The sequence below is a fragment of the Anolis sagrei genome, chromosome Y (assembly GCF_037176765.1).
Source record: "Anolis sagrei isolate rAnoSag1 chromosome Y, rAnoSag1.mat, whole genome shotgun sequence".
In the NCBI taxonomy this organism is placed as follows: Eukaryota; Metazoa; Chordata; class Lepidosauria; order Squamata; family Dactyloidae; genus Anolis; species Anolis sagrei.
Genome location: NC_090035.1, coordinates 11215202 through 11240218, shown reverse-complemented (window position 1 = coordinate 11240218; position 25017 = coordinate 11215202). Strand labels below are relative to the sequence as shown.

At 43.4% G+C, this 25017-nt stretch overlaps 2 protein-coding genes across 7 annotated transcripts in view; one reads left to right on the top strand and one right to left on the bottom strand.

Annotated features, from left to right (window-relative positions):
- Window positions 1-627: 627 nt before the first annotated feature.
- Window positions 628-8747, top strand: LOC132782130 (mitochondrial cardiolipin hydrolase). The gene is made up of 2 exons (XM_060786825.2): window positions 628-1068; window positions 7696-8747. The coding sequence occupies exons 1-2, from the start codon at window positions 648-650 to the stop codon at window positions 7926-7928; spliced, it is 654 nt and encodes a 217-aa protein (XP_060642808.2). The 5' UTR covers window positions 628-647; the 3' UTR covers window positions 7929-8747.
- A 129-nt stretch (window positions 8748-8876) lies between these two features.
- LOC132782131 (myosin phosphatase Rho-interacting protein) overlaps window positions 8877-25017 on the bottom strand; it is a 208197-nt gene continuing 192056 nt past the window's right edge. For 4 of the 6 annotated variants that reach the window (XM_067461784.1, XM_067461786.1, XM_067461787.1 and 1 more), the window contains 8 exons: window positions 23046-23193; window positions 22822-22939; window positions 20514-20673; window positions 19295-19414; window positions 19027-19113; window positions 17537-17699; window positions 17339-17424; window positions 8877-13382 (listed from right to left, as the gene is read on the bottom strand). In XM_067461784.1, the coding sequence (XP_067317885.1) occupies window positions 13311-13382; window positions 17339-17424; window positions 17537-17699; window positions 19027-19113; window positions 19295-19414; window positions 20514-20673; window positions 22822-22939; window positions 23046-23193 (954 nt within the window). In that variant the 3' untranslated portion in view covers window positions 8877-13310. Of the gene's footprint in view, window positions 13383-15288; window positions 15347-17338; window positions 17425-17536; window positions 17700-19026; window positions 19114-19294; window positions 19415-20513; window positions 20674-22821; window positions 22940-23045; window positions 23194-25017 lie in introns of all 6 variants that reach the window. The other 2 variants (XM_067461785.1, XM_067461789.1) reach the window with 1 other exon arrangement.

Genomic DNA, 25017 nt, shown 5'->3' with positions numbered 1-25017 from the left:
CAATGAGTTGAGGGGAGAGCGCCAAAAGGGCGAACAGCGATTGGACGGAGGGGAGGAGGCAAAGGGGCCGCGCGTGCGCAGTGCAGACATAAGCGGTGAGGGGAAAAAAAGAGCGTCTGGACGGAGGGGAAGAGACAAAGGGGCTGCGCATGCGCAGTGCACACAAATAGTTGAGGGGAAAAAAGAGCGCTAAAAGGGCGAGCAGCGATTGGACGGAGGGGAGAAGGCAAAGGGGCCGCGCATGCGCAGTGCAGACATAAGCGGTGAGGGGAAAAAAGAGCGTCTGGACGGAGGGGAAGAGACAAAGGGGCTACGCATGCGCAGTGCACACAAATAGTTGAGGGGAAAAAAGAGCGCCAAAAGGGCGAGCAGCGATTGGACGGAGGGGAGGAGGCAAAGGGGTTGCGCATGCACAGTGCAGACATAAGCGGTGGGGGGGGGGGAAAGAGCGCCAAAAGGATGAGCAGCGATTGGACGGAGGGGCGGAGACAAAAAGACTGCGCGTGCGCAGTGTAAACGTAAGCGGTGAGGGAAAAAAGAGCGCCAAAAGGGCGAGCAGCGATTGGACGGAGGGGAAGAGACAAATCGGCCGCGCGTGCGCAGTGCAGACTCGAGCGCTGAGGGAAACCAAGAAGGCGGCGGAGGGCATGCGGGGCGGCTGGGCGCCGGCCTGGCGGACGTTGCTGGCGGTGGGTGTGGGCGTGGCGGCGGAGGCGCTGGCGGGCTGGCTGCTCCGGCGGAGGCGGGAGGGCTCGGCGCTGCGGGAGGCCCTCTTCTTCCCCTCGCGCGCGACCTGCGTGGAGGCGCTGCTGGCAGAGGAGGGAGGCGGGCCCTCGCCTGGGCCTTGCGACTGCCCGCTCCCGCACCAGGAGAGCCCGCTCAGCCGTCTGCTGGCCCACCTGCTCGCCGCCCGCCGCTCCCTCGACCTCTGCGTCTTCGCCTTCTCCAACCCGCAGCTCCGCCGCGCCCTTCTCCTCCTCCACCGACGCCGCGTCCACATCAGGGTCGTCACCGACGCAGACTACATGGCGCTCAGGGGCTCCCAGATCGGGATCCTCCGGAAGGCCGGTGAGGAAGGGAGACTCCGCTGTCTTGAGGGAGATAATCATTATTATTATTATTATTTGCACCCCAAAGGACTCAGTGCGGCTTACATGAGGCCGAGCCCACAATACATCAATAAACTAATAATAATACTTTATTTCTACCACGCTACCATCTCCCCAAGGGACTCAGTGCGGCTTACATGAGGCCGAGCCCACAATACATCAATAAACTAATAATAATAATAATAACACTTTATTTCTACCACACTACCATCTCCCCAAGGGACTCAGTGCGGCTTACATGAGGCCGAGCCCACAATACATCAATAAACTAATAATAATACTTTATTTCTACCACGCTACCATCTCCCCAAGGGACTCGGTGCGGCTTACATGAGGCCAAGCCCACAATACATCAATAAACTAATAATAATAATAATAATAACACTATTTGTACCCCGCTACCATCTCCCCAAGGGACTCGGTGCGGCTTACATGAGGCCGAGCCCACAATACATCAATAAACTAATAATAACACTTTATTTCTACCACGCTACCATCTCCCCAAGGGACTCGGTGCGGCTTACATGAGGCCAAGCCCACAATACATCAATAAACTAATAATAATAATAATAATAACACTATTTCTACCCTGCTACCATCTCCCCAAGGGACTCGGTGCGGCTTACATGAGGCCGAGCCCACAATACATCAATAAACTAATAATAACACTTTATTTCTACCACGCTACCATCTCCCCAAGGGACTCGGTGCGGCTTACATGAGGCCAAGCCCACAATACATCAATAAACTAATAATAATACTTTATTTGTACCCCGCTACCATCTCCCCAAGGGACTCGGTGCGGCTTACATGAGGCCGAGCCCACAATACATCAATAAACTAATAATAACACTTTATTTCTACCACGCTACCATCTCCCCAAGGGACTCGGTGCGGCTTACATGAGGCCGAGCCCGCAATACATCAATAAACTAATAATAACACTTTATTTCTACCACGCTACCATCTCCCCAAGGGACTCGGTGCGGCTTACATGAGGCCAAGCCCACAATACATCAATAAACTAATAATAATAATAATAATAACACTATTTCTACCCTGCTACCATCTCCCCAAGGGACTCGGTGCGGCTTACATGAGGCCGAGCCCACAATACATCAATAAACTAATAATAACACTTTATTTCTACCACGCTACCATCTCCCCAAGGGACTCGGTGCGGCTTACATGAGGCCAAGCCCACAATACATCAATAAACTAATAATAATACTTTATTTGTACCCCGCTACCATCTCCCCAAGGGACTCGGTGCGGCTTACATGAGGCCGAGCCCACAATACATCAATAAACTAATAATAACACTTTATTTCTACCACGCTACCATCTCCCCAAGGGACTCGGTGCGGCTTACATGAGGCCGAGCCCGCAATACATCAATAAACTAATAATAACACTTTATTTCTACCACGCTACCATCTCCCCAAGGGACTCGGTGCGGCTTACATGAGGCCAAGCCCACAATACATCAATAAACTAATAATAACACTTTATTTCTACCACGCTACCATCTCCCCAAGGGACTCGGTGCGGCTTACATGAGGCCAAGCCCACAATACATCAATAAACTAATAATAACACTTTATTTCTACCACGCTACCATCTCCCCAAGGGACTCGGTGCGGCTTACATGAGGCCGAGCCCGCAATACATCAATAAACTAATAATAACACTTTATTTCTACCACGCTACCATCTCCCCAAGGGACTCGGTGCGGCTTACATAAGGCCGAGCCCAAAATACATCAATAAACTAATAATAATAATACTTTATTTGCACCCCGCTACCATCTCCCCAAAGGACTCGGTGCGGCTTACATGGGGCCAAGCCCACAATACATCAATAAACTAATAATAATAATACTTTATTTGCACCCCGCTACCATCTCCCCAAAGGACTCGGTGCGGCTTACATGGGGCCAAGCCCACAATACATCAATAAACTAATAATAATAATACTTTATTTGTACCCCGCTACCATCTCCCCAAAGGATTCGGTGCGGCTTACATGGGGCCAAGCCCACAATACATCAATAAACTTATAATAATAATACTTTATTTGCACCCCGCTACCATCTCCCCAAAGGATTCGGTGCGGCTTACATGAGGCCAAGCCCACAACACATCAATAAACTAATAATAATAATAATAACACTATTTGTACCCCGCTACCATCTCCCCAAAGGACTCAGTGCGGCTTACATGAGGCCGAGCCCACAATACATCAATAAACAAATAATAATAATAATAACACTTCCCAAGTGTTGTTGTTATTATTATTATTTGAAACACAAAAAGATGAGTGCACAGCAAACAAGGTCACTGCTGGCTGTTGTATTGGATCATACGTTGGACTCTTCCCAAGTATCTAGGACTGTGTGATGTATCGACGAATAATGCGTGCAGATCCCAGTACGGTGGCCTTTTGCTGCTAACAGATGGAAACTGTCAGCACTGACTGTGTTTAAGTGCAAGCCAAGGTCTTCAGGCACTGCAACCAGTGTGCCGATCAACACTGGGATCATCTTGACTGGCTTGTGCCAGAGTCTTTGCAGTTCAATCTTTAAATCCTCATATTGTGTCCGCTTTTCCAGTTTTTCTTCAATTCTGCTGTCACTGGGATTGCAACATCAACAATCCATTCTTTGTTTTTTAACACGATTGTGAGGTCAGGAGTCTTGTGCTCCAAAACTCTGTCTGACTGAATTCGCAAGTCCCAGACCTCACCTCTGAGGAAGCTTGCCATAGATGCAGGCGAAACGTCAGGAGAAATGCCTCTAGAACATGGCCATATAGCCCGAAAAACCCCACAAGAACTGAGTGATTCCGGCCATGAAAGCCTTCGACAATACATAGTCCCAAAGTAGTTTGATGTGTTCATTTTCTGTAACTTTTTCCGGCTTGTGATCCCACCAGTTCTTTTTCACAGGCAGATGGTATTTGTGGCACAAGTTCCAATGAATCATCTGAGCAACAGTGTTGTGCCTCTGCTTGTAGTCTGTCTGCGCGATCCTCTTGCAGCAGTTGAGGATGGGATCTTTCATTTCAACTGCTTCCTTGCTGAGTCTACACTTGGGATCTGTAATCGACTTTTCTGTTTTGACTTTGATGGCATTGGTTCTAATGGCTTGTTCTGGGCTGCCAGAATCAGGACCCCCATCTCCTTTTTCAAAGTCTCATTTGTGAGCCACAGCCATATTTTTTCTTTGTCAGTATGGCTCTCAGTTTTTCCCAAGAACTGTCCATGGAGAGCCTTCTTTTGCCAGTTTTCTCTTCTGCTCTGCATTGTGTTTTTACGGTATTTACTTTTTGTCTTTTGCACTTGAAGTAGTTTACTACTATTGACTTCCATCAATGTTGGTCCTTGACTGCCTTTCACATAATCTGCCAGTGCGTGTTTCTCTTCTTCTACCATTTGTTTCACTTGCAGAAGCCCTCTGCCTCCTGATTTTCTGGGCAGGTAACGTCTGTCGACATCACTATGCGGGTGTAATGAGTAGTGGATTGTCATCAGTTTTCTCGTTTTTCTGTCCAGATCATCCAGCTCTGCTTGTGTCCAGTTCACAATTCCAGCAGTGTATGTGATGACAGGGATGGCCCAGGTGTTGATAGCCTTGATTGTATTTCAGCCATTTAATTTGCTCTTCAAAACCTTTGACTCTTTGGACATATTCTTTGCTAACCACATTTTTCACATGCCCATGCTTCATATTGTCCAATCATAGTATGCTCAGATACTTATAGGCTTCAGGTTGATTGCATTTTATGGTTTGTCCATTTGGCATCTCTTTGCCCTTGCTGTGAATAATTTTCCCTTTCTTTACTGGCACTGTGGCACATTAGCCTAAGCTGAACTCCATACTGATGTCAACGCTGAAGATTCTGACTGTGTTGGTCAGTGACTAGATTTCAGTTTTCTGATTTTCCGTAAAGCTTTAGATCATCCATGTACAGCAAGTGAGAAAATTTTGGTGAATTTCTTGATGTTTGGTAGCCAAGGTTTGTTGTTGTTTCTCCTCCTCCTCATCATCATTATGCATTGAATGAAACATGCAGAATAATCACAGGATGTCTCAGACCTACACCTGTTGATAGACTCTACATGCTAGCTGGCATCCCCCCCCCCCCGGATTGTGATGGGAAGTTGCTTCTAACTGGGAAAGAAATAAGGCTGAACACCATGAAAGCCACCCACTGCAGGACTATCAGTCTCCTCCCATGAAGGAAAAGCTTCATGAGAACCACCACTCCTCTTAACATTCCCCCAGAAACTGCAAAAGTATCCCTCTGGGCAGCTAAACCTGGAAATCCCAATTGTATGGCCCCCCACGAGGGTCTTCCTCCAGGGGCAAAGCAAGAATGGACAACTTGGAAGTCCCTGAACAGACTCAGAAGTGGAATGGGCAGATCAAAAGACAACCTGGCAAAATGGCATTTACCTGAAAGAATCCTCAACCTTGTGTGGCAGTGGAGCAGAACAGACAGCTGTTTATGCAGACAGATTTTTAAGATCATGTCAGGAGCTGCTGTGGTTTTATATGTTTTTATGGATTTAATTTTGAGTTGGTTTTAATACTAATGTTTAATGCTGTTTTAATATTTGTATATTTTCAATTGTATGCTGATATTTTTATGTTTACCCACATTGAGTCTCCTGTGGGAGAGATACAGCGGGGTGAAATAAATATATAACAATGTAACCCAGGAACAAAAGTCATGTTATGCAGTGTAATAGTATCTTTACCCAGCTCTTGACAAAAATGCACTGTGACTAGTTAAAGCAGTGCTTCTCAACCTGTGGGTCCCCAGGTGTTTTGGCCTACAACTCCCAGAAATCCCAGCCAGTTTACCAGCTGTTAGGATTCCTGGGAGTTGAAGGCCAAAACATCTGGGGACCCACAGGTTGAGAACCACTGAGTTAAAGGGTCTTGAATCAACTCTCCTTGTTAGTGTATATTTGCAGCAATAATGGCATCTTTTTCTCTCGACAAAAATGTCCTTTGACTAATTAAAGACCTGGAAGCAACTCTCTTTGTTGATATATATTTGTACTCTCTCTCCGTCTTCTTTCTCTGCCCTCTATCTCAATTCTTTTTCCTTCTCTCCTATGTCTATCATCTATTAATCCACCAATCTTGTCTTCTCGCTCCTATCCCTCACCTATTTATAGCAGTGGTTCTCAAACTTTGGGCCGCAGACCACCAGTGGGCTGCAAGGACAAAAATCTGGTCCACGAGCCTCCTTTCTCATTATTTATTTTATTTCCACGCCTTTTTCACTTCCTGCCACTCTTTCCCTGTCGTTGACCATGGTATACGTTCTGTATCAGAAACTAGATCTGATGTGGTCCATCCAATGCAATTTTCTGAATCAGCACCCAAAACCGAATCTAAAGTTGACTAAAAATTGATTTGTAACCCTTTTGGTACTAATGTTGTGGTTCCCTGATCAAAAAAAAAAAAAAAAAAAAAAGGTTGGGAACCACTGGTCTACAGCCTGCCTCTTTTTCCTATTTCTCTCACTTCTTTCTGTTGTAATTATATTGATCATCTGTCTATCTACATCAGGGGTCCTCAAACTTTTTAAACAGAGGGCCAGGTCACAGTTCCTCAAAATGTTGGAGGGCCGGATTATAATTGGGAAAAAAAACATGAATTCCTATGCACACTGCACATACCTTATTTGGAGTGCAAAAAACACTTAAAAACAATACAAAAATTAACATGAAGAACAATTTTAACAAATATAAACTTATTAGTATTTCAATGGGAAATGTGGGCCTGCTTTTGGCTGATGAAATAGGATTGTTGTAGTTGTTGTGTGCTTTCAAGTCGTTTCAGACTTAGGTTGACCCTGAGCGAGGGCCGGGTAAATGACCTTGGAGGGCCGTATTCGACCCCCGGGCCTTAGTTTGAGGACCCCTGATCTACATCCTCTTTCTCTCTATTTGTCTCTCTTCATCCTGTTTTCTCTTCTAAGTATATCTATCTGTCTCTTTCTTGGAAAAGATGGGGAGAAACAAGTGTATTGAGGAGGTAATGGAGCCCACAAATTGGGTGTACAGCCAGATTGACTCCTTCCTTGTTTTCCTCATGTAGGAAGGAAGTGGGAGGGAAGAGTGAATACACCACTGAGTGCAGGCTGAGCATGTAGTAGGTTTTGCTCCCCTTTTGCTGCGTGACTAAACAAATGTGCAACTACTGTGCTGTGACCTGGAGAGTGCAGATCTTTCATTCCTTTTTCAGGGCAGTGGGCTTTGGGAGTGAGAGAAGATTTGTGTAAGATCAGAGAGTCCCTTTCCCTGCAATAGGGAAATATTTAAAGGTACTCGTGTATCAAGGTATTTTCTTGCAATGTGTATATTCTCTTACCAACAAAGAGGTACAAGCCCTGTATGATTTTCTGGATAAATTTGCACTAAACATTAAGAATCTGTGCATAACTTGATTTAAAATCAGCCTTTTTCTTTTACGTTTTTTTTTTTTTTTTTTTAGAATACTGAGATAAATTTGGTGGGAAGTCAAAAAAATGAACTTCTAACATTGAATTTTCTGTTTTGCTTTTCATAGGAATTCAGGTACGTCATGATCAAGAGACTGGTTACATGCACAATAAGTTTGTCATTATTGACAAAAAAGTGCTGATCACTGGCTCTTTGAACTGGACCACTCAAGCCATCCAGAATAACAGAGAGAATGTCATTATAATAGATGACAAAAAAATTGTGGATGTTTTTCTGGCAGAATTTGAGAAGATTTGGGAGGACTTCGATCCAACTAATTATACATTTTTCACCAACTGAGGAAAGCTGGTATTGAACAAGAATAAAACTACCAGGTATAGAAACAGAGCTGAGCAAGTGACAAAAGTTTTGGTCCAACTGTTATGCCATATGTTATTTTAAAATAGTGTTTAGTGGTGAGAATGTAGCCAAGGTGTTGATCGTTTTCTGGAACAAGTTGTTTTTTTGGTGGATACAATATAGATGTTAGTGTTTGAATCCAGAAGTTTCATACAAGGCAGCGTGCAGCATAAATATGTGCTACTTATGTGTTCTCTTCAAATTTCAAGAAGTTTTAATTTAGTTGTCTTCCAGGGTGTTTAGCTTCAATATGATGGATGCTGTACAAGTAACAAATGTTTAAAGTAAGTTCATAAAATGTGGAAAGAAAATTTCTAACCAACTGCCTTTATGTTTTAAGAATATACTGAGATCCCACAACGTGTAGGTAGAGCACAACACACGGGCTGCACATTTCTAGTCCCTGTAAAGGCAGTTTTTCGGTCTCTCTTGGTGCCACGCTATTTATGGTTGGCTTTTTCTTCTGATTACTAAACTGCTAGTAGGTGTTGTTAGGTTCCCCTTGTAAGCAGGCTAGTAAACAGCCATAATGTGCAACTTACTGAGGTAAAGCTGTCTAGTTACTTGTGTAACTATTGTATGCTAGTATAGGTCACCAACAAGATTTCAGCCATAGAGAAAATCAGTCCTTGGCACATCAGGAGATCATTTTAATAGCAAGGCTGAAGTACATGTAGAGTATACACAATCACAGTCGTCTTGTATTGCACAGAGCTTACTTGTTAACAATCAGTGCTGTTGATTCGCCATCTTTTTTTTCTAGCAGTAAGATATATATGTGCCAAAGGAATGTTAATTCTGTTTATTTCGTGACTCTCGCTCAGGTGCTTTCAGCCTGTGACCTAATAAAGAGTCTAGTTTCAACAAAAATCTCCTTCAGAGCATGTCAAGGGTGGTGCAAAAATAGTTTATTACCATATAGTTTTATGTATAGTTAAGTAATTTATTTACAAAATAATCATCAACTACATCCATGGGAACCCTAGCATGTGGAATAAATACTGTGACAAAGTGATACTTCTATTACGGTGAACAGCTGAAGAGGGAACTAGTTTTTTTCTTCTTCAAAGCTTGAAAATAAAACAGAAAGATAACTTTCAGCCCCATCAGGAGTTTAAAACACATTTTCTTTACAAAGCAGGCAGGGTGGATTCATTCCCCAGCAGATAGGTTTTCCGCTCATCAGTGGATTGGTTTTACTTAAATCTGCCTCTTCCATGCGAGTTAATTTTTCAGTGGTTAGCCCTTACTCCCCTACAAACAATGAACACTGCCACAGCCTTTTTCTACCTCTGGATTTTGCAAAGCATCGGGAATTGATTTCATGCTTGATTCTTGGAGGTACCACTCAGAAAAGGAGCCATTTGTCAGTTTAGACTTGAAGTTCATGTAGGTCTGGTAGGCAGGCCGGCCGACTGGCTGTCTTAGAGTGAAAGCTCAAGCGTCTGGGCCTATTTTAAAGTAGGCTGGTGATAGGTGTGAGTGAGAAAGAATCGAAGTAGTTATACTATGTGTAGTGCTAGACACTCTTAGCCATCGGTACATTTGATTCAAACACATAATTGTTGCTATTTTAAAACAGATCAGAGTTAGTGCTCTACTTGGCAGAATGAAATGAAAGTCCTAAGTAATGATTGAACAGATTTGATAGTTTTCTTGTTACTAAATTGTGTTCCACTGCCAACTAGCCCAATTTAGTCTACCCTCTAGTAGATATTGAAATATTCCAGAAGCCGTTGAAACCACTACAAAACCAAAGCATAGTGTGTGGCACGTAATCCTTCTTGGTCAGAAATGGATTCAAACAGCAAAGATGGCCTTGGCACTGCACCTTTGCTGAAACTACATTGCAATTAAATACAGTGTAAGTAAACAGAGTAGTCATCCTACATTGACTGCGTTTGGCCATGCTGTTACAACACCATGCCATGTGAAAGGGACGTCAGGGTTGTGGGAATCAAATCTAGTTGGTTCCTTATAGAAACTCTGTTTGCTCTGCAATAGTTGATTAACCATGCAAGAATATTGGTAGGCTTAGAAGGAGTAGCTACCACCACCATTACTATATAAATACAGTGTTATCTGCACACCCAATAGTTGTTTACGCTACTGCCAACTAGAAGGGAAAGGGAAGTAAATAGGGATGAAAATCAATGTATAGGTAAATACATTTAAAGTTCTGAAGCACTGTACATGTTCTTTGGACAGGCATTTCCAAAACTAAAAAGGTCTCAGAGAAATTTAAAAATATATTTGTAACATTCAAACAAACCAACAAACATTCTGTAAGGGAACATAGAGCAGGTTTATCAGGTTACACTAAATTTCTTTTCCAAGTCAAAAGGACATCTGTATTAGAACAAGATTAAAAAAAAGTCACCCCAAAAAACCCTCCACTAGTTTTTGAGTAATAAATATTTACATTGCGTGCTCTGAATACTATACAGGTTTTAAATTATTTTAGAGAATAACAAAGCATTAAAAATGGAAAAAAATTACAAAGGAAAAGTAAGCTACACTGAGCGTGCATGTGCTTAAAAGTGTTCACAACAAAGTACTGCATATGAACCACCAAAATGCAGAAAGTCCAGTGGGAGTCTAATCAAGTCATTACAAAAAGCAACACTTCTTTAAAATAATGCACTGGGCTACTTGCAGGCAGCCTCTGCCACAGGAAAAACAGCCTGCATGGATTTTGCACATCAGCACAAGCAATCCTCCTTTTCATTTCTTAACAGGTTAAAGGAAAACAAGCTGATTTAATAGAGGACTAGTTTCTGTTTCAGAAAAGTGATTTGTTTTTTCTAAACAAGATTTAAGAAGCAATTAAGCAGATGCACATCTATTTGTTCTAACTTTCTCTTAACTTTCCAGATATTTTGTAGTGTAGGTTCAAATAAACAGTTTGCAGTAAACTATACCTGTATATTCACATAACATCTGTACTGTAACCTTTCAGAATATCAGCTTGTTTTTAGGGTTTTTTTTTTGAGAACCTTGGTATGTCTTGAGCAGAAGAAGACTGCCTTGAACAAAAAGAAATTAATAGCTTCACTAGTGATAAACACACATTTTGTAAAGTATTGGATTAGAGGAGAAGTGTAGGTGGATTAATTTCAATCCCACCTGTAATGATTTTGTAAGGTATTTGTTCTTCAAGCACATTTATCTCAAGTTTCATGTAAATATCATGAAAAAAATAAGTTTCTTGTTGTAGAAGCAAGAAAAACCAAGTCTGGGATACATTTTCAAGGACAGTTCAATTTCCATTTTCTCCGTCACCATATCAGGGAATAGGAGGTTGGACAAACTGCTTAGGATGCCAATGAAACCCATGAAATAAAACCTGCCGGACACAAAGAGGAGATGCAAAGCCAAAAGACCACACTGTTCCAAGATGACAACCTATCTTAAAGGAATATTAAACAACAGAATTTTATGTGACCCTCTTTGCTTTAGCTATTAACAGCAGCAAAGGTTCACCAAGAGTATTACTTGGTACATTAAAAGATAACCAAGAGCATGAAAAGAACCACTCAGCTTCAATTTCTGTAGCATGCCTTGTGTATATTTTTGCCCCATAAGAAGTATCTACTTAGAAACAGCTCTGCCAATACTATGTGTCTAAGCATTAAGGACAGCACGAAGTACATAAGAGATGGGCCGATCTTGCTGCCTGCAAGGACCTTATTTTACAGATTCTGACCAAAAGGCCAATGTTTTTAATCTGAATAGATTGCACTGCAGAAAACCACTCTCAAGTAACCTGAAATCTACAGAATTAGTACAGAATGCAAGTAAAAGACAAACGTGATTTAGCCCTGAAAGCTTGAAGAATTGTTACCGAAAAACTATAAGCTGTTCAACAGGGCAGGGCTCCCTTGTTTTGGGTGCGGGGAGAGAATGCATGCACTGTTCAATGCGTCTATATACATTGTCTTAGTTGGTAAAGACCACTGACTCAGGAACCCAATACATTCAAGAATGTATTCAAAGCTTATAGCATTGGGAACAAGCAGAAAAGAAATCCAGATAGACCACAGAACTGTTTTGTTTCAGATAAATGAAACCGAATACGATCAGACATTCTACTAACTTTGACCTGCCATTTCCCTACAACTTAGATCTCCCATTCTACTACCATCATGCAACTGACTACCCCCACACAGATATTGTTAGCATGCATGAACAGACAGTATCTATACTTAAAATGTTCACAATCTGCTAAGCAAATTCCAAGGGCAAGCCCCTTTTTTTGCCTTTAAATCTCTGCTTGGGGGTCTGACTTGACCTCAGCACTACCGTCCCAGATACTGCATATATCTGAACTGTTTTCTGCTTTAGAAAAAGTCCTACCTACACTTCTGTACCATTTCTGCCAGTTGTGGCAAAAGTTTATCTGAAGGACAAGTTGAAAAGTGCAAATTGCTTATTTTTCTTTCAGAAAGGAAACCATCTTCGAGTGTCTATGCAGAACACAAATTTTAAGTCCGTAATCTGATCTATGCTGTGTACACACAGGCAAATGCACCCCAGGAAAAGAAGAGAAGGTGCAGCAACTGATATGACTTGCCCTGAAATGTAGATAGCAATGGATGATTAAAGGTAGTGGTAAATTCCCTCAAGAGCCTGCTTAACAGTAGACTTATTTGTCAAGGTTCAATCATCACCTGTGCACAAGCCAGTTAAAGAAACCTCCTAAGCCTAAATTAAGGGAAATAAAGCTCAGATGACTTCACACAGTGAAATAATGCAAGATGCTACCCTAAATGCCTCTCCTCTCCACCTAAAGCAAGCCATGTTTTTGTTCTTATAGCTGTAACCAGCACACTGCACTGAAAGGACTTGCGGTGTCAAAACCTGATGCATATTTTGTTCAAGAAGTATACAATATGGCTCAAAGCACGCACCTAAGTGCTGGGTTACTCTCAACTGTGGCAGAACTAAGCACAGTCGGTGGCCTCTTCCCTCCCAGGGCCCTGTTGCTATAGCATTCAGTAACACAGAGCTAGCTTATCAATAGGCTGTTAAGCCTTAATACTGACACTTAGTGTAATTGATATACAGTAGGAAGGATTTTTTTCCATAGAATCCCAATGGGGCACATTATCCCTATTACTCCTGTTGAGATCGTCAATAAGGAGTCAGAGAGTCCAATGGATAGTGGGCAGTAAAACCGCCAGATTTTTCAGTCTTTTCTGCTGAAGCAATCCATTAAAAAGCGATGAGAATCTTAAGGAACAAAAACAAAACAAAAGGGGTGCTTGTGGTCTGATGCTGCAAGCGAGGAGGTGCACGTGAACAAGATGAACAGAAGGAGAACTAGTCTTTCTTCAAGTCCTTGGATTCAAAGAGCTTGAGGCGCTCCTGCACCGTCAGGCCTTCCTTCAGACTCTGCACATGGGGGTGAGGGTGGGAATTTAAAGGGAAGAGAAAGAACAAACAGTTAAAATGCCATATTGGAAGGAAAAGACCAAGTCCAATATAGAGAGCTGGCACAGATGCTCAGGCAGAGAAAAGGCAAGAGATGGCATCCTCAATGTGATTAGAACATGCTGAAGAAAATGCACCATTATGCGATGGTGTTATTGGTGAATCAGTCCAAGATGGGAGAAAGACTACAGGTGAACTGGATGATCACAGGCATACTTTTTCTGGAAATAAAGACCCTTTTCACTGTGAAATCATATTTAGAGAACTATCCCTTTTATAAACAAGACCCAGAGCTTTGAAAAACCATGTTTTTTTACAACTCTTAGACTGGTGGCGCAGCGGGTTACACCGCTGAACTTGCTGACTGAAAGGTCAGCAGTTTGAAACCGGGAAACGGGGTGAGCTCCCGCTATTAGGCCCAGCTTCTGCCAACCTAGCAGTTTGAAAACATGTAATTGTGAGTAGATCAATAGGTACCCCTTATTGCAGTGGTTCTCAACCTTTCTAATGCCACAACCCCTTAATGAAGTTCCTCATGTTGTGATGACCCCCAACCATAAAATTATTTTGATTGATACTTCACAACTGTCGTTTTGCTATTATGAATCATAACGTAAATATCTGATATGCAGGATGTATTTTCATTCACTGGAACAAATTTGGCACAAATACCTGATATGCCCAAATTTGAATACTGGTGGGGTTGGGGGGGGGGGAATAATTTTGTCATCTGGGAGATGTAGTTGCTGGGATTTATAGTTAACCTACAAGCAAAGAGCATTCTGAACTCCATCAACGATGGAATTGAACCAAACTTGGCACACAGAACCAACAGAAAATACTGGAAGAGTTTGGTGGCCATTTGACGAGTTTTGGAGTTGCAGTTCACCTACATCCAGAGAGCATTGTGGACTCAAACAATGATGGGTCTGAACTGAACTTGACATGAATACTCAATATTCCCAAATGTGGACACTGGTGGAGTTTGGGGAAAATAGACTTTGGTATTTGGGAGTTGTAGTTGCTGAGATTTATAGTTCACCTACAATCAAAGAGCATTCTGAACCCCACCAATGATAGAATTGGGCCAAACTTCCCACAAAGAACACCCACGACCAAAAGAAAATACTGTATTTTCTGATGGTCTTTGGTGACCCCTCTGACACCCCCTCGCGACCCCCCCAGGGTCCTGACCCCCAGGTTGAGAAACACTGCCTTATTGGGAAGGTAACGCCGCTCCGTGCAGTCATGCTGGCCACATGACCTTGGATGTGTCTATGGACAACGCCGGCTCTTCTTAGAAATGGAGATGAACACCATCCCTCAGAGTCTGACACGACTAGACTTAATGTTGGGGAAAATCTTTACCTTTTACCTAGACTGAGTCAGCATACCTGTTGCCTCTAGTAATGACTTCATTTTTCTCTGCTCTTGCACATATTGCAACTGGCTCCTTGGGCACCTCATGGTTATCCTAAGTAGCAAGCTTTGATCAGATTCACCTGTACCAGAGTCAATTTGAGTGTAAGCTCTGCATGTTGTGGAGAATTAAGTCTGAGGCATGCACATTCATCCAGCATGCATGCTTTGTCCCATGCCCTCAACAGAGCACCCGCTGTACATCTGAGAAGGTGCATAAATCTTCCAGTGATTAATGTCAGTGAGGGCAGGCTGAGGCAGAAAGATGGGTGCAGCCATTCATTATTATAAGTTCTAAAAGTCTGGTTCTTGCGTCTCACACCCAACCTCCATATCACTGGGAGTCGGGAAGAGATTCTCATTAGCGATGGAGCTGTGAGCAGGACATGCATTAAATGGGCTGCCCCTTAAAGAAGCAGAAGTGTTTGGTAGAGACTTGTTGGATTACCTATATGACTGGAATCTGGTGCATTTCAGTTATCCCATGAGACCTGCTCAATAACGGACTGTTGTAGAAGCAAAGACAAAACAAAAAAACACAAACACATAAATCCTAATTGCCTTAGAAGCCCAACCATGGCAACACTTGTCCCTCCCATTCCAGCAAGAATACAGCAACATGGCCCTTTAGGCCTTCGTTACTTGGGAGATGCTTCTTTGTTCAATTCAGAAATCAAGCCACACAAGTAAAACAAAACATTGTAAACTCGGCAGCAAAAAGGAATCAAATAAATTGTGGCTTTTGTGCGAAAGACAGAGACACACACAACAATGAAGCAATAAAAAGACATCTGCATTTTGTGGGTGCAGGCTACATACAATACCAGTTTAGAGAAATATTGCCATAGATGCAAGCGAAACATTAGGAGAGAATGCTTCTAGAACATGGCCATATAGTAGGGCTGGGCGGTTTCGTTTCGTAATTCGTTAAAAATTCGTTATTTTTTTTTTATAACGAAGCGATATTGAACCATTCAGGAGCAACTAAAAAAACGAAACAAATTTTTCCAATTTGTTTCGGAATTGTTTCGTTATTGATTCGTTATTATTTCCGCATGTCTGGTGCAAGTTTTAGGGTTGCTGTTTATTTTCTCAGTGAAAAAAATATAATTATCACAACAACAGAGGGAGAGGGAAGCTTCAGAAGTTTTTTTAGCGTATTGCGCGATCGCGGCCGCCATTAATGAATTGATCTGTAATTGTTTTATGATTTCCGAAATTTCGTAAATATCGAACTTTTTTGAAGGAAAATTTCGGAATTCTTTTAAATAACTTAACGCAAAAAAACCCTAAAAACGAATCGAGTTTAGAAACAAATTTTTCCGTGTTTGGTATAGCCCAAAAAAACCTACAACAACCCAGTGATTCCGGCCATGAAAGCCTTCGACAATAGTTTAGAGAAACTTTGGCCACTTCAGTATGAATGTAGGTGTTTGCTTGTAACACAGCATACAGCTATGGGTTACGTTTTTCTTATTGATATGTGGGTTTGTGTATGTGCAAGATCTTGATGGTAAGTGCAGAGGGAAGGAAGGAAGGAAGGAATGCACCGGGATTGTGGCACAGCTGGCTGAGTTTCAGCTGCATTAAGATTACTCTGACCAAAAGGTCATGAGTTCGAAGCAAGCCTGGGTTGGAGTGGGTTTCCAACCAATTGTGTGTAGCCTGTTGTCGACCTTTGCAACCCGAAAGGCAGTTGCATCTGTCAAGTAGGAAAATTAGGTACCACCTTAAAGTGTGGGGAGGCTAAATTAACTAATTTATGAGGCCATAAAAAAGACTCCAGTAAAAAAGCATGCGGGGAATGCGGAAGTACTTCATCAGTGTCGCAGATGGACGATGAAATCGACAGCTCCCCTGGCGGCCAGAAAAAGTTAAATAGCCTCTGTCTATGCCTGTATATGCTGTATGTCAAAATTGGCATTGAATGTTTGCCATATATGTGTACACTGTAATCCGCCCTGAGTCCCCTGTGGGGTGAGAAGGGCGGAATATAAAAGCTGCAAATAAATAAATAAAATAGATATTTGCTTGTAACACAGCATACAGCTATGGGTCAAGTTTTTCTTATTGATATGAGGGTTTGTGTATGTGCAAGATCTTGATGGTAGGTGCAGAGGGAAAGAAGGAAGGAATGCATATTTGCACCTTTTCTAGAGCAGCAGAAGGCAGAAATACCACCCCCATTCCCTAAGCAACCAGAGCTATGGTAAAATAAGTCCCTGATGGTGTTAAGGTTTTGCTCCTATAGCCCACCCAGTGTTGAGCTGTAGCTTCCAATATTTTTCATAAACTATGCTGCTTAAAGCTGCAGTCCAGCTTCAGGAGGGTTGCCTGATTCCCAACTCTGCCCTAAGCTTTCTCATATGTCAACATGGCAGAGTCCTTCCAACGCCAATTTACAGATACCAGACTGCATTCTGGTATCAACTCAGAATTCAGTAGACTTACAAACAGATTTCTGTGGTGCTCCGCATACAGAAGCCATGAAAACTCACCTTTGACCTGATATTTCTTAATTGCCGGCCAACACTGGTCCTGTCTTTCTTCAAGAAATCAGGGTTGCTTTTGGATTTCATGATATCTAAATGAGCAAGAAGAGGAAGCCAATTTACTACAATCACCATGAATGCAAAATTTCTACGCCAGGGAGGCACCGCCCAGAAAACGCCCAAACCCGTTAAGAGAAGACTGACCGTATCCAGACACTGTGTTGTTCTCCGGGGACTTTTCACCAAGAGCTTCAGTGGCTGCCTTGAGTTGCTCTTTCAACCTGCTGATATCACAGTCTGCCTTGGCTTTCACAATGCTTAGTTCTGTGTAAATGTCTTTATACTTGTCACTGGCATATTTTTTATCCTGGGTGAAAAAGAGGCAGTTTCAATAAAACTAGTTTATTCAGCTGAATCTGGAAAAAACCCCAGTAAAATGCATACTACAGACAAGCATGCACAACAGATTTCTATCTTGGAGCGCTCAAAAGACAATTCTAGTGGTTTCTTATGGAGTTTCTTATAGAGTTTCATCTATGCTGATGATCGTGCCATTACCGCTCAAGCAGGGAGCTTTGAGATAGTTGAACAGAAGCTCTCCGAAGCTCTAGGTGCTCTTACTGCCTATTACAGGGAAAACCAACTGATCCCTAATCCATCTAAAACACAGACATGTGCCTTTCACCTTAAGAACCGACAAGCATCCCGAGCTCTGAGGATCACCTGGGAAGAAATCCCACTGGAGCATTGCAGCGCACCTAAATACCTGGGAGTCACCCTGGACCGTGCTCTGACCTACAAGAAGCACTGCCTGAACATCAAGCAAAAAGTGGGCGCTAGAAACAATATCATACGAAAGCTAACTGGCACAACCTGGGGATCACAACCAGACACAGTGAAGACATCTGCCCTTGCGCTATGCTACTCTGCTGCTGAGTACGCATGCCCAGTGTGGAACACATCTCACCACGCTAAAACAGTGGATGTGGCTCTTAATGAGACATGCCGCATTATCACAGGGTGTCTGCGCCCTACACCACTGGAGAAATTACACCGCTTAGCTGGTATTGCACCACCTGACATCCGCCGGGAAGTAGCAGCCAATAGTGAAAGGACCAAGGCAGTGACATCTCCAGCTCATCCCTTGTTTGGGCATCAGCCAGCGCGTCAACGACTTAAATCAAGAAATAGTTTTCTCAGATCTACAGAGACACTCGCTGGAACACCTCAGCAAGCGAGTGTCCAAAAGTGGCAGGCTCAAACTCAGCACCTCAATCTGTGGGTGATACCAGATGAGAGACTTCCCCCTGGGCACACAGCAATCACTAGTAGCCTAGATTCTGAATCAACCCCATGGAACAAACTGTATGAAATAGTCTTCGTATGGAGAATTTATTATCCTGTCCAGAGCCTTCGCTCCGTGACAACCACACAAAGTTCCTAATGCTGGACACATCACACCCTTCAGATACCTCCCAAATACCCTTCAAAGTCCTAGAAGATGATATAATTGGAGGAACACAGCTGGATTCTGCGAACCTGCTTTCCTCTAGCCATGAAATGACCAAGTTGGGAAACTTACATACCTACTTTTGTTATACATTCTTCCAACAATGATTACCTATCAAGTTATAATCTGCCATGAACGAGAAAGCTAAATCTTTAAAATAACTTGTCTTCTCCAAGACTATTACCCTCAATGCTGTTTGCAATTCATCCTTCAAGGAGCTGATTTCCTGCTTCAAGTACTGGATTTCTGATTCCTTGACTCGCAGCAGAACCTGCAAATGGGGACAACCCAGGCAAGAACCTTTTATGTCAGGCAAATAGACACAGCCAATGGAAAAAATGTTCATTATCTATAGAAAGGGTAAGAATGTGAGTCCACCTCACACTTGTTGCCCCCTTGAGCAACACCCCTGAGCTTTCCCATCATCTGGAATTGACGCAGAGGTCACTCACTTCCAATTCGTAGGCGTCCTTGCCTTGGGTGAGAGGCGAGCCAGCAGTCTCTATCCCGCCCTCCCCAGTCAGTAGTGTTCGTAGTCGGGTGATTTCTGCAGCTAGGCGATTGTTTAGTTCCTGTGACAATACCCAAACATTTCTATTAGTAACCGTTCTGGGTAAATATGTTGATAATAATAATAATAAAACTTTATATACTGCTTTATCTCCCCGAGGGGACTCAGAGCGGTTCACAGGTAAAAATCACAGAACATACAAAGTAAAAGCAACATAACCATAAGATTAACAAAACAAAATATGCATTAAAATTGTCACCACAACACACATATATTAAAGTAATTCTGCCTGTTCAAGGCAATTAAAAAAATTTAAAAGGTCAGGCCAAGATTTGTGCAAGCCCCAAAATTCTAGGGGGCCCGGGAATTAAATGCAATGCTATGGCAGGCAACAATAATATTAGGTACGGGTCTGTGGCTGTTCATTCCAGGGCCGACTAGAGGAAATGATCTGGGTAATTGGTAGGAAGAATAAGGCCATATTCGACAATGTGTAGGGCTGAGTTAGAACTGGCCATTTTCAAAAGTTTGTTGAAACCACCAAGTCTTCAAGCTCTTATGAAAGGAGGGGAGGGATGGGGCCTGTCTTATTTCCCTTGGAAGGGCGTTCCAGAGGTGGAGGGCCACCACTGAGAAGGCCCTCTCATCCCCACCAACAGCGCTTGAGACGGTAGAGGGACCGAGAGGAGGGCCTCCCCAGAAGATCTTAGAGTTCGCGCCGGTTCATAGAAGGAGATGTGATCGCGGAGAAAGGCGGGTCCCGAACTGTTTAGGGCTTTATAGGTCATGACCTGCACCTTGAATTTGGCTCGGCAACTTAGCAGCAGCCAATGAAGCTGTGTTAATAGGGGTGTTGTATGCTCCCTATAGTTTGCTCCAGTAAGGAGCCTGGCTGCCGCCCGTTGTATCAGTTCAAACTTCCGGGCCATCTTCAAGTTGATCTTGGCAACTTGATATGCGTACCTTACTCTTTCTGCTAGGAAATTCATGCTTGTAATCCTACAAAGACAATGTTGTGGTTCCTCTGGTCCTTACGGTCGCTTTTCCTTATGCACATTCTAAAGCTAGAGTGCCACTGAAAAAAGTGGATTCTAGGGTAAAGCCACAGGAAAGCCTTTCTTCCCCAGCTGAGAGTGGTCCTCAGGCCTGTGCTACTTCACCTGATTGTGTGCATTGAGCTCCTGGTTCTCCCTCTGGCACTGGCGGAGGGCCTGCCTCTCAGCCTCCAGGGCCTGAGCCAGGTGAGCATTTTCCAAACACTTCTGAGAGTACTGCTCTGAGAGGACTTCAAGTTCACGCTGGACAGACTGCAGCTCCTCCCTAAGGAGATAGACAAGAGGGCGAAAGTAAGAACATGAGGCAACTTGTGTCTCTCACAGCAACTAAACTCACCCTTAATACAGGATGGGAGAAAGAGGTGGATAGTCATTTGCACAGTCTGCCACTGATGGGAAAGAAGGAGCGTTCAAGCTGAATGTTTTGCAAGCAGCCTATAGTTTATTCCCTCAAAGCAATTAGCTACCCAAGTTGAAGTTTTGTATAGAACATCTGAAATAAACCTTTTCAGAGTCAATCTTCAGGTGAACAAAAGTTTGATTAACGCCTGCTCTGAAGAGTTACAGGACAGGATTACAATCTGTTAGAAACATTTAAAGACCAATAAAAGGTAAACACAAGAGATCTTTTAAAACCAATTATGTTCCAAAATGGCTCTTGTGCATGAATACAATAAATGTATTTCTTTCAAAAATGTATGCATGCCTTACTTTTAGGCTAAAAATGTTTGACTAAATAAAACAATATTGAAACCAATACTGAAGTGGATATTTACAAAAGGAGAATAAAGTAATAAAACAGAGAAGAGCAATCAAATTAAAACTAAAAATGTATCAAAAGGATTGGGTCGATAAGAAAGGCGGGTGATCCCCTTCCCAAATCAGGGAGGAGCAGTTGATCCTAGTGACTGCTTATTATTTAAGTTCAGAAGACATACCGCAGAACAGCTTTCTCCTTTCCCCGGTGACCAAATCTGGCCATGGTACAAAATGGCAACTTGTTCTAGTGCCCCCATTTCTCTATAACAGTCTTTCTCAAGCTTCCTAATGCTGTGACCCCTTAATATAGTTCCTCATATTGTGGTGACCCCCAACCATAAAATTATTTCAGTTGCTACTTCATATCTGTAATTTTGCTACTGTTAAAAATCGTAATGTAAATATCTGATATGCAGGATGTATTTTCATTCACTGGACCAAATTTGGCACAAATACCCGATACACCCAAATTTGAATACTGGTGGGGTTGGACGGAGAAGATTGATTTTGTCATTTGGGAGTTGTAGTTGCTGGGATTTATAGTTCACCTACAATCAAAGAGCATTCTGAACACCAAAGATGGAATTGGGCCAAACTCCCATGACCAACGAAAAGTACTGGAAGAGTTTGGTGGGCATTGATCTTGAGTTTTGGAGTTGTAGTTCATCTACATCCAGAGGGCACTGTGGACTCAAAACAGTGATGGATCTGGACTAAACTTGGCACAAATATCCAATATGCCCAAATGTGAATACTGGTGGATTTTCTGGAAAATAGATCTTGACATTTGAAAGTTGTTGTTGCTGGGATTTATTATTCACCTACAATTCCAAAGCATTCTGAACTCCACTCATGATAGAAATGGGCCAAACTTCCCACACAGAACCCTCATGGCCAACATAAAATACTGTTGTCGAAGGCTTTCATGGCCAGAATCACTGGGTTGTTGTAGGTTTTTTTGGGCTATATGGCCATGGTCTAGAGCAGTGGTTCTCAACCTGGGGTCCCCAGATGTTTTTGGCCTTCAACTCCCAGAAATCCTAACAGCTGCTAAACTGACTGGGATTTCTGGGAATTGTAGGCCAAAAACATCTGGGGACCCCAGGTTGAGAACCACTGGTCTAGAGGCATTCTCTCCTGACGTTTTGCCTGCATCTATGGCAAGCATCCTCACTATCTCTGAGGATGGAGGATGGAGCCCCCGGTGGCGCAGTGGGTTAAACCCCTGTGCCGGCAGGACTGAAGACCGACAGGTTGCAGGTTCGAATCTGGGGAGAGGCGGATGAGCTCCCTCTATCAGCTCCAGCTCCTCATGCGGGGACATGAGAGAAGCCTCCCACAAGGATGATAAAAACATCAAATCATCCAGGCATCCCCTGGGCAACATCCTTGCAGAGGGCCAATTCTCTCACACCAGGAGTCACTCCTGACACGACCAAAAAAAAAAAAAAACCTCTGAGGATGCTTGCCATAGATGCAGGCGAAACATCATGAGAGAATGCCTCTAGACCATGGCCGTACAGCCCGAAAAAACCTACAACAACCCGATAATACTGTGTTTTCTGATGGTCTTTGGCGACCCCTCTGACACCCCCCTCACAACCCCCCCCCCCAGGTTGAGAAAGAGTGCCCTATAAAATGCAAAAATGCATACAGGTATTGTCTTTGGAGAGCTTCAATGTCTGAGTTGATGCTGCTAATTTGGGAGCGCTGAGTCTTCTCCAGCTCCCGCTCAAGCTCCTCCCGATGGGCATTCTTCATGGCTTCTATGGCTGTGAAAGGAAAGCAAAGTTGCAATTTGAGTAACTCACCCTTGACTTCTGGTTTGACCACAAGAACATAATGTTAATTCCTTTGTTTACAAATATGTTGCTCTACCTGAGATGGTGGCTGCCGTCTCCTCTGCTAGCAAGCGATCCTTCTCCTCCCGTAGTTTCTCCAGTTCCCGCTGATGCTGCCTTTGCAGATCTTCTATCTTCTTCTGATGCGTCTCTTCCATGGCAGCAAACCCTCGTTCGCATGTTGCCTGGAAAAAGGCGAGAGAGTGCCGTTACATTTTGTTTACATATTTTGGTGGTCCAATCTAAACACAGACATATGATTATGTACCAGGATGAAGGTATGGATAGCCAGAACGAGATGAATATGACTAACGGCACAACACTAATGGCATAAGCATGCATGGAAGGGAGGATAATGGTCTATTGACTTGTTTGGCACACTTAAAAGAGGAGAGTCATCGTTCTTCTATTGTAATTTAATAGAAAAATCACCTGCAGGATGTTCTTCCCGAACCCTCTGAAATGAAAGCTTCTGGAAGAATGAGAGATTTTGAATTTCAAGAAGAAGCTTGCATTCCTGAACTCAGACTATTTTGTTAAGACCAAGTGGGCAATCCAGTTAACCCAGCACTACTTGTGTGGCAATAGCAAACTGAACTAAATAAACATCAAAATCAATGAAACAACCTATTTTCTGCACAAATCTCTCAGCGGCATTAAAAATAATTTGATGTATGTCCTATTTCTGCACTTTTAATCTGAAGCAATATATATATATATTATATAGTGTTTTGTAGACACCATCATTTAGAGCTGCTTTTCATATAGGTTTTGTATTTGGGAAAAGTGAAAAGTAGTTGGATTCGTCGCTGAGCCTGGATCCCCAGGTTTCAGCGGTGACCAGGGGAGCATTTGCACAGCTTAGGCTCGTGCGCCAGCTGCGCCCGTATCTTGGGAAGTCTGACTTGGCCACGGTGGTACACGCTTTGGTCACATCCCGCCTTGACTACTGCAACGCTCTCTACGTGGGGCTGCCCTTGAAGACGGCCCGGAAGCTTCAGCTAGTCCAGCGCGCGGCAGCCATGTTGTTAACAGGAGCAGGGCGCAGGGAGCATACAACGCCCCTGCTGTCCCAGCTCCACTGGCTGCCGATTTGCTACCGGGCCCAATTTAAGGTGCTGGTGTTATCCTACAAAGCCCTAAACGGTTCCGGCCCAAAATACCTTGCAGACCGCATCTCGGCCTACGAGCCCACGAGGACCTTGAGATCATCTGGGGAGGCCCTTCTCTCGGTCCCGCCTGCCTCACAGGCACGTCTGGCGGGGACGAGAGAGCGGGCCTTCTCGGTGGTGGCCCCCCGGCTGTGGAACTCCCTCCCTGCCGAGGTTAGACAGGCGCCCTCCCTCATGGCCTTTCGTAAGGGCCTGAAAACATGGCTTTTCGAGATGGCCTTCAACTGAGTGCTATGTTATTGGAAATGACGACCAGAATGGACTACGACTATGAGACTGATTATGACCCCATGATATGACGAAGCGGATTTTTAGTATAAGTAGATGTTTGTAGTAGTAGAATGTTGGTTACTGTCTTGATTTATTGTAAACTGTCTTTTCTATGTTGTTGTACACCGCCACGAGTCGCCCTAGGGCTGAGAGCGGCGGTTAATAAGTGCAAGTAATAAATAAATAAATAATAGTTGCACTACTCTGCACACTTTCAATAATCTGGCTCATGGTCTAACATAGGATCACTACAAGTCTACCCGGGATTGTGGTGCAGCTGGCTGAGTGTCAGCTGCATTAAGATCACTCTGACCAAAAGGTCATGAGTTCGAAGCCAGCCTGGGTTGGAGTGGGTTTCCAACCAATTGAGTGTAGCCTGTTGTCGACCTTTGCAACCCGAAAGACTGTTGCATCTCTCAAGTAGGAAAATAAGGTACCACCTTAAAAGTGTGGGGAGGCTAAATTAACTGATTTATGAGGCCATAAAAGAAGACTCCAGCAAAGCATTCCAGCGGGGAAGCATGCGGGGAATGCGGAAGTGCTTCATCAGCGTCGCAGATGGACGAT

What these genes read in the sequence shown, in the direction of transcription:
- LOC132782130 (XM_060786825.2), top strand. Translation starts at nt 648, where the DNA reads ATGCGGGGCGGCTGGGCGCCGGCCTGGCGGACGTTGCTGGCGGTGGGT. An exon ending in CGGGATCCTCCGGAAGGCCG is followed by an intron (nt 1,069 to 7,695) that starts GTGAGGAAGGGA and finishes TGCTTTTCATAG; the next exon opens with GAATTCAGGTACGTCATGAT.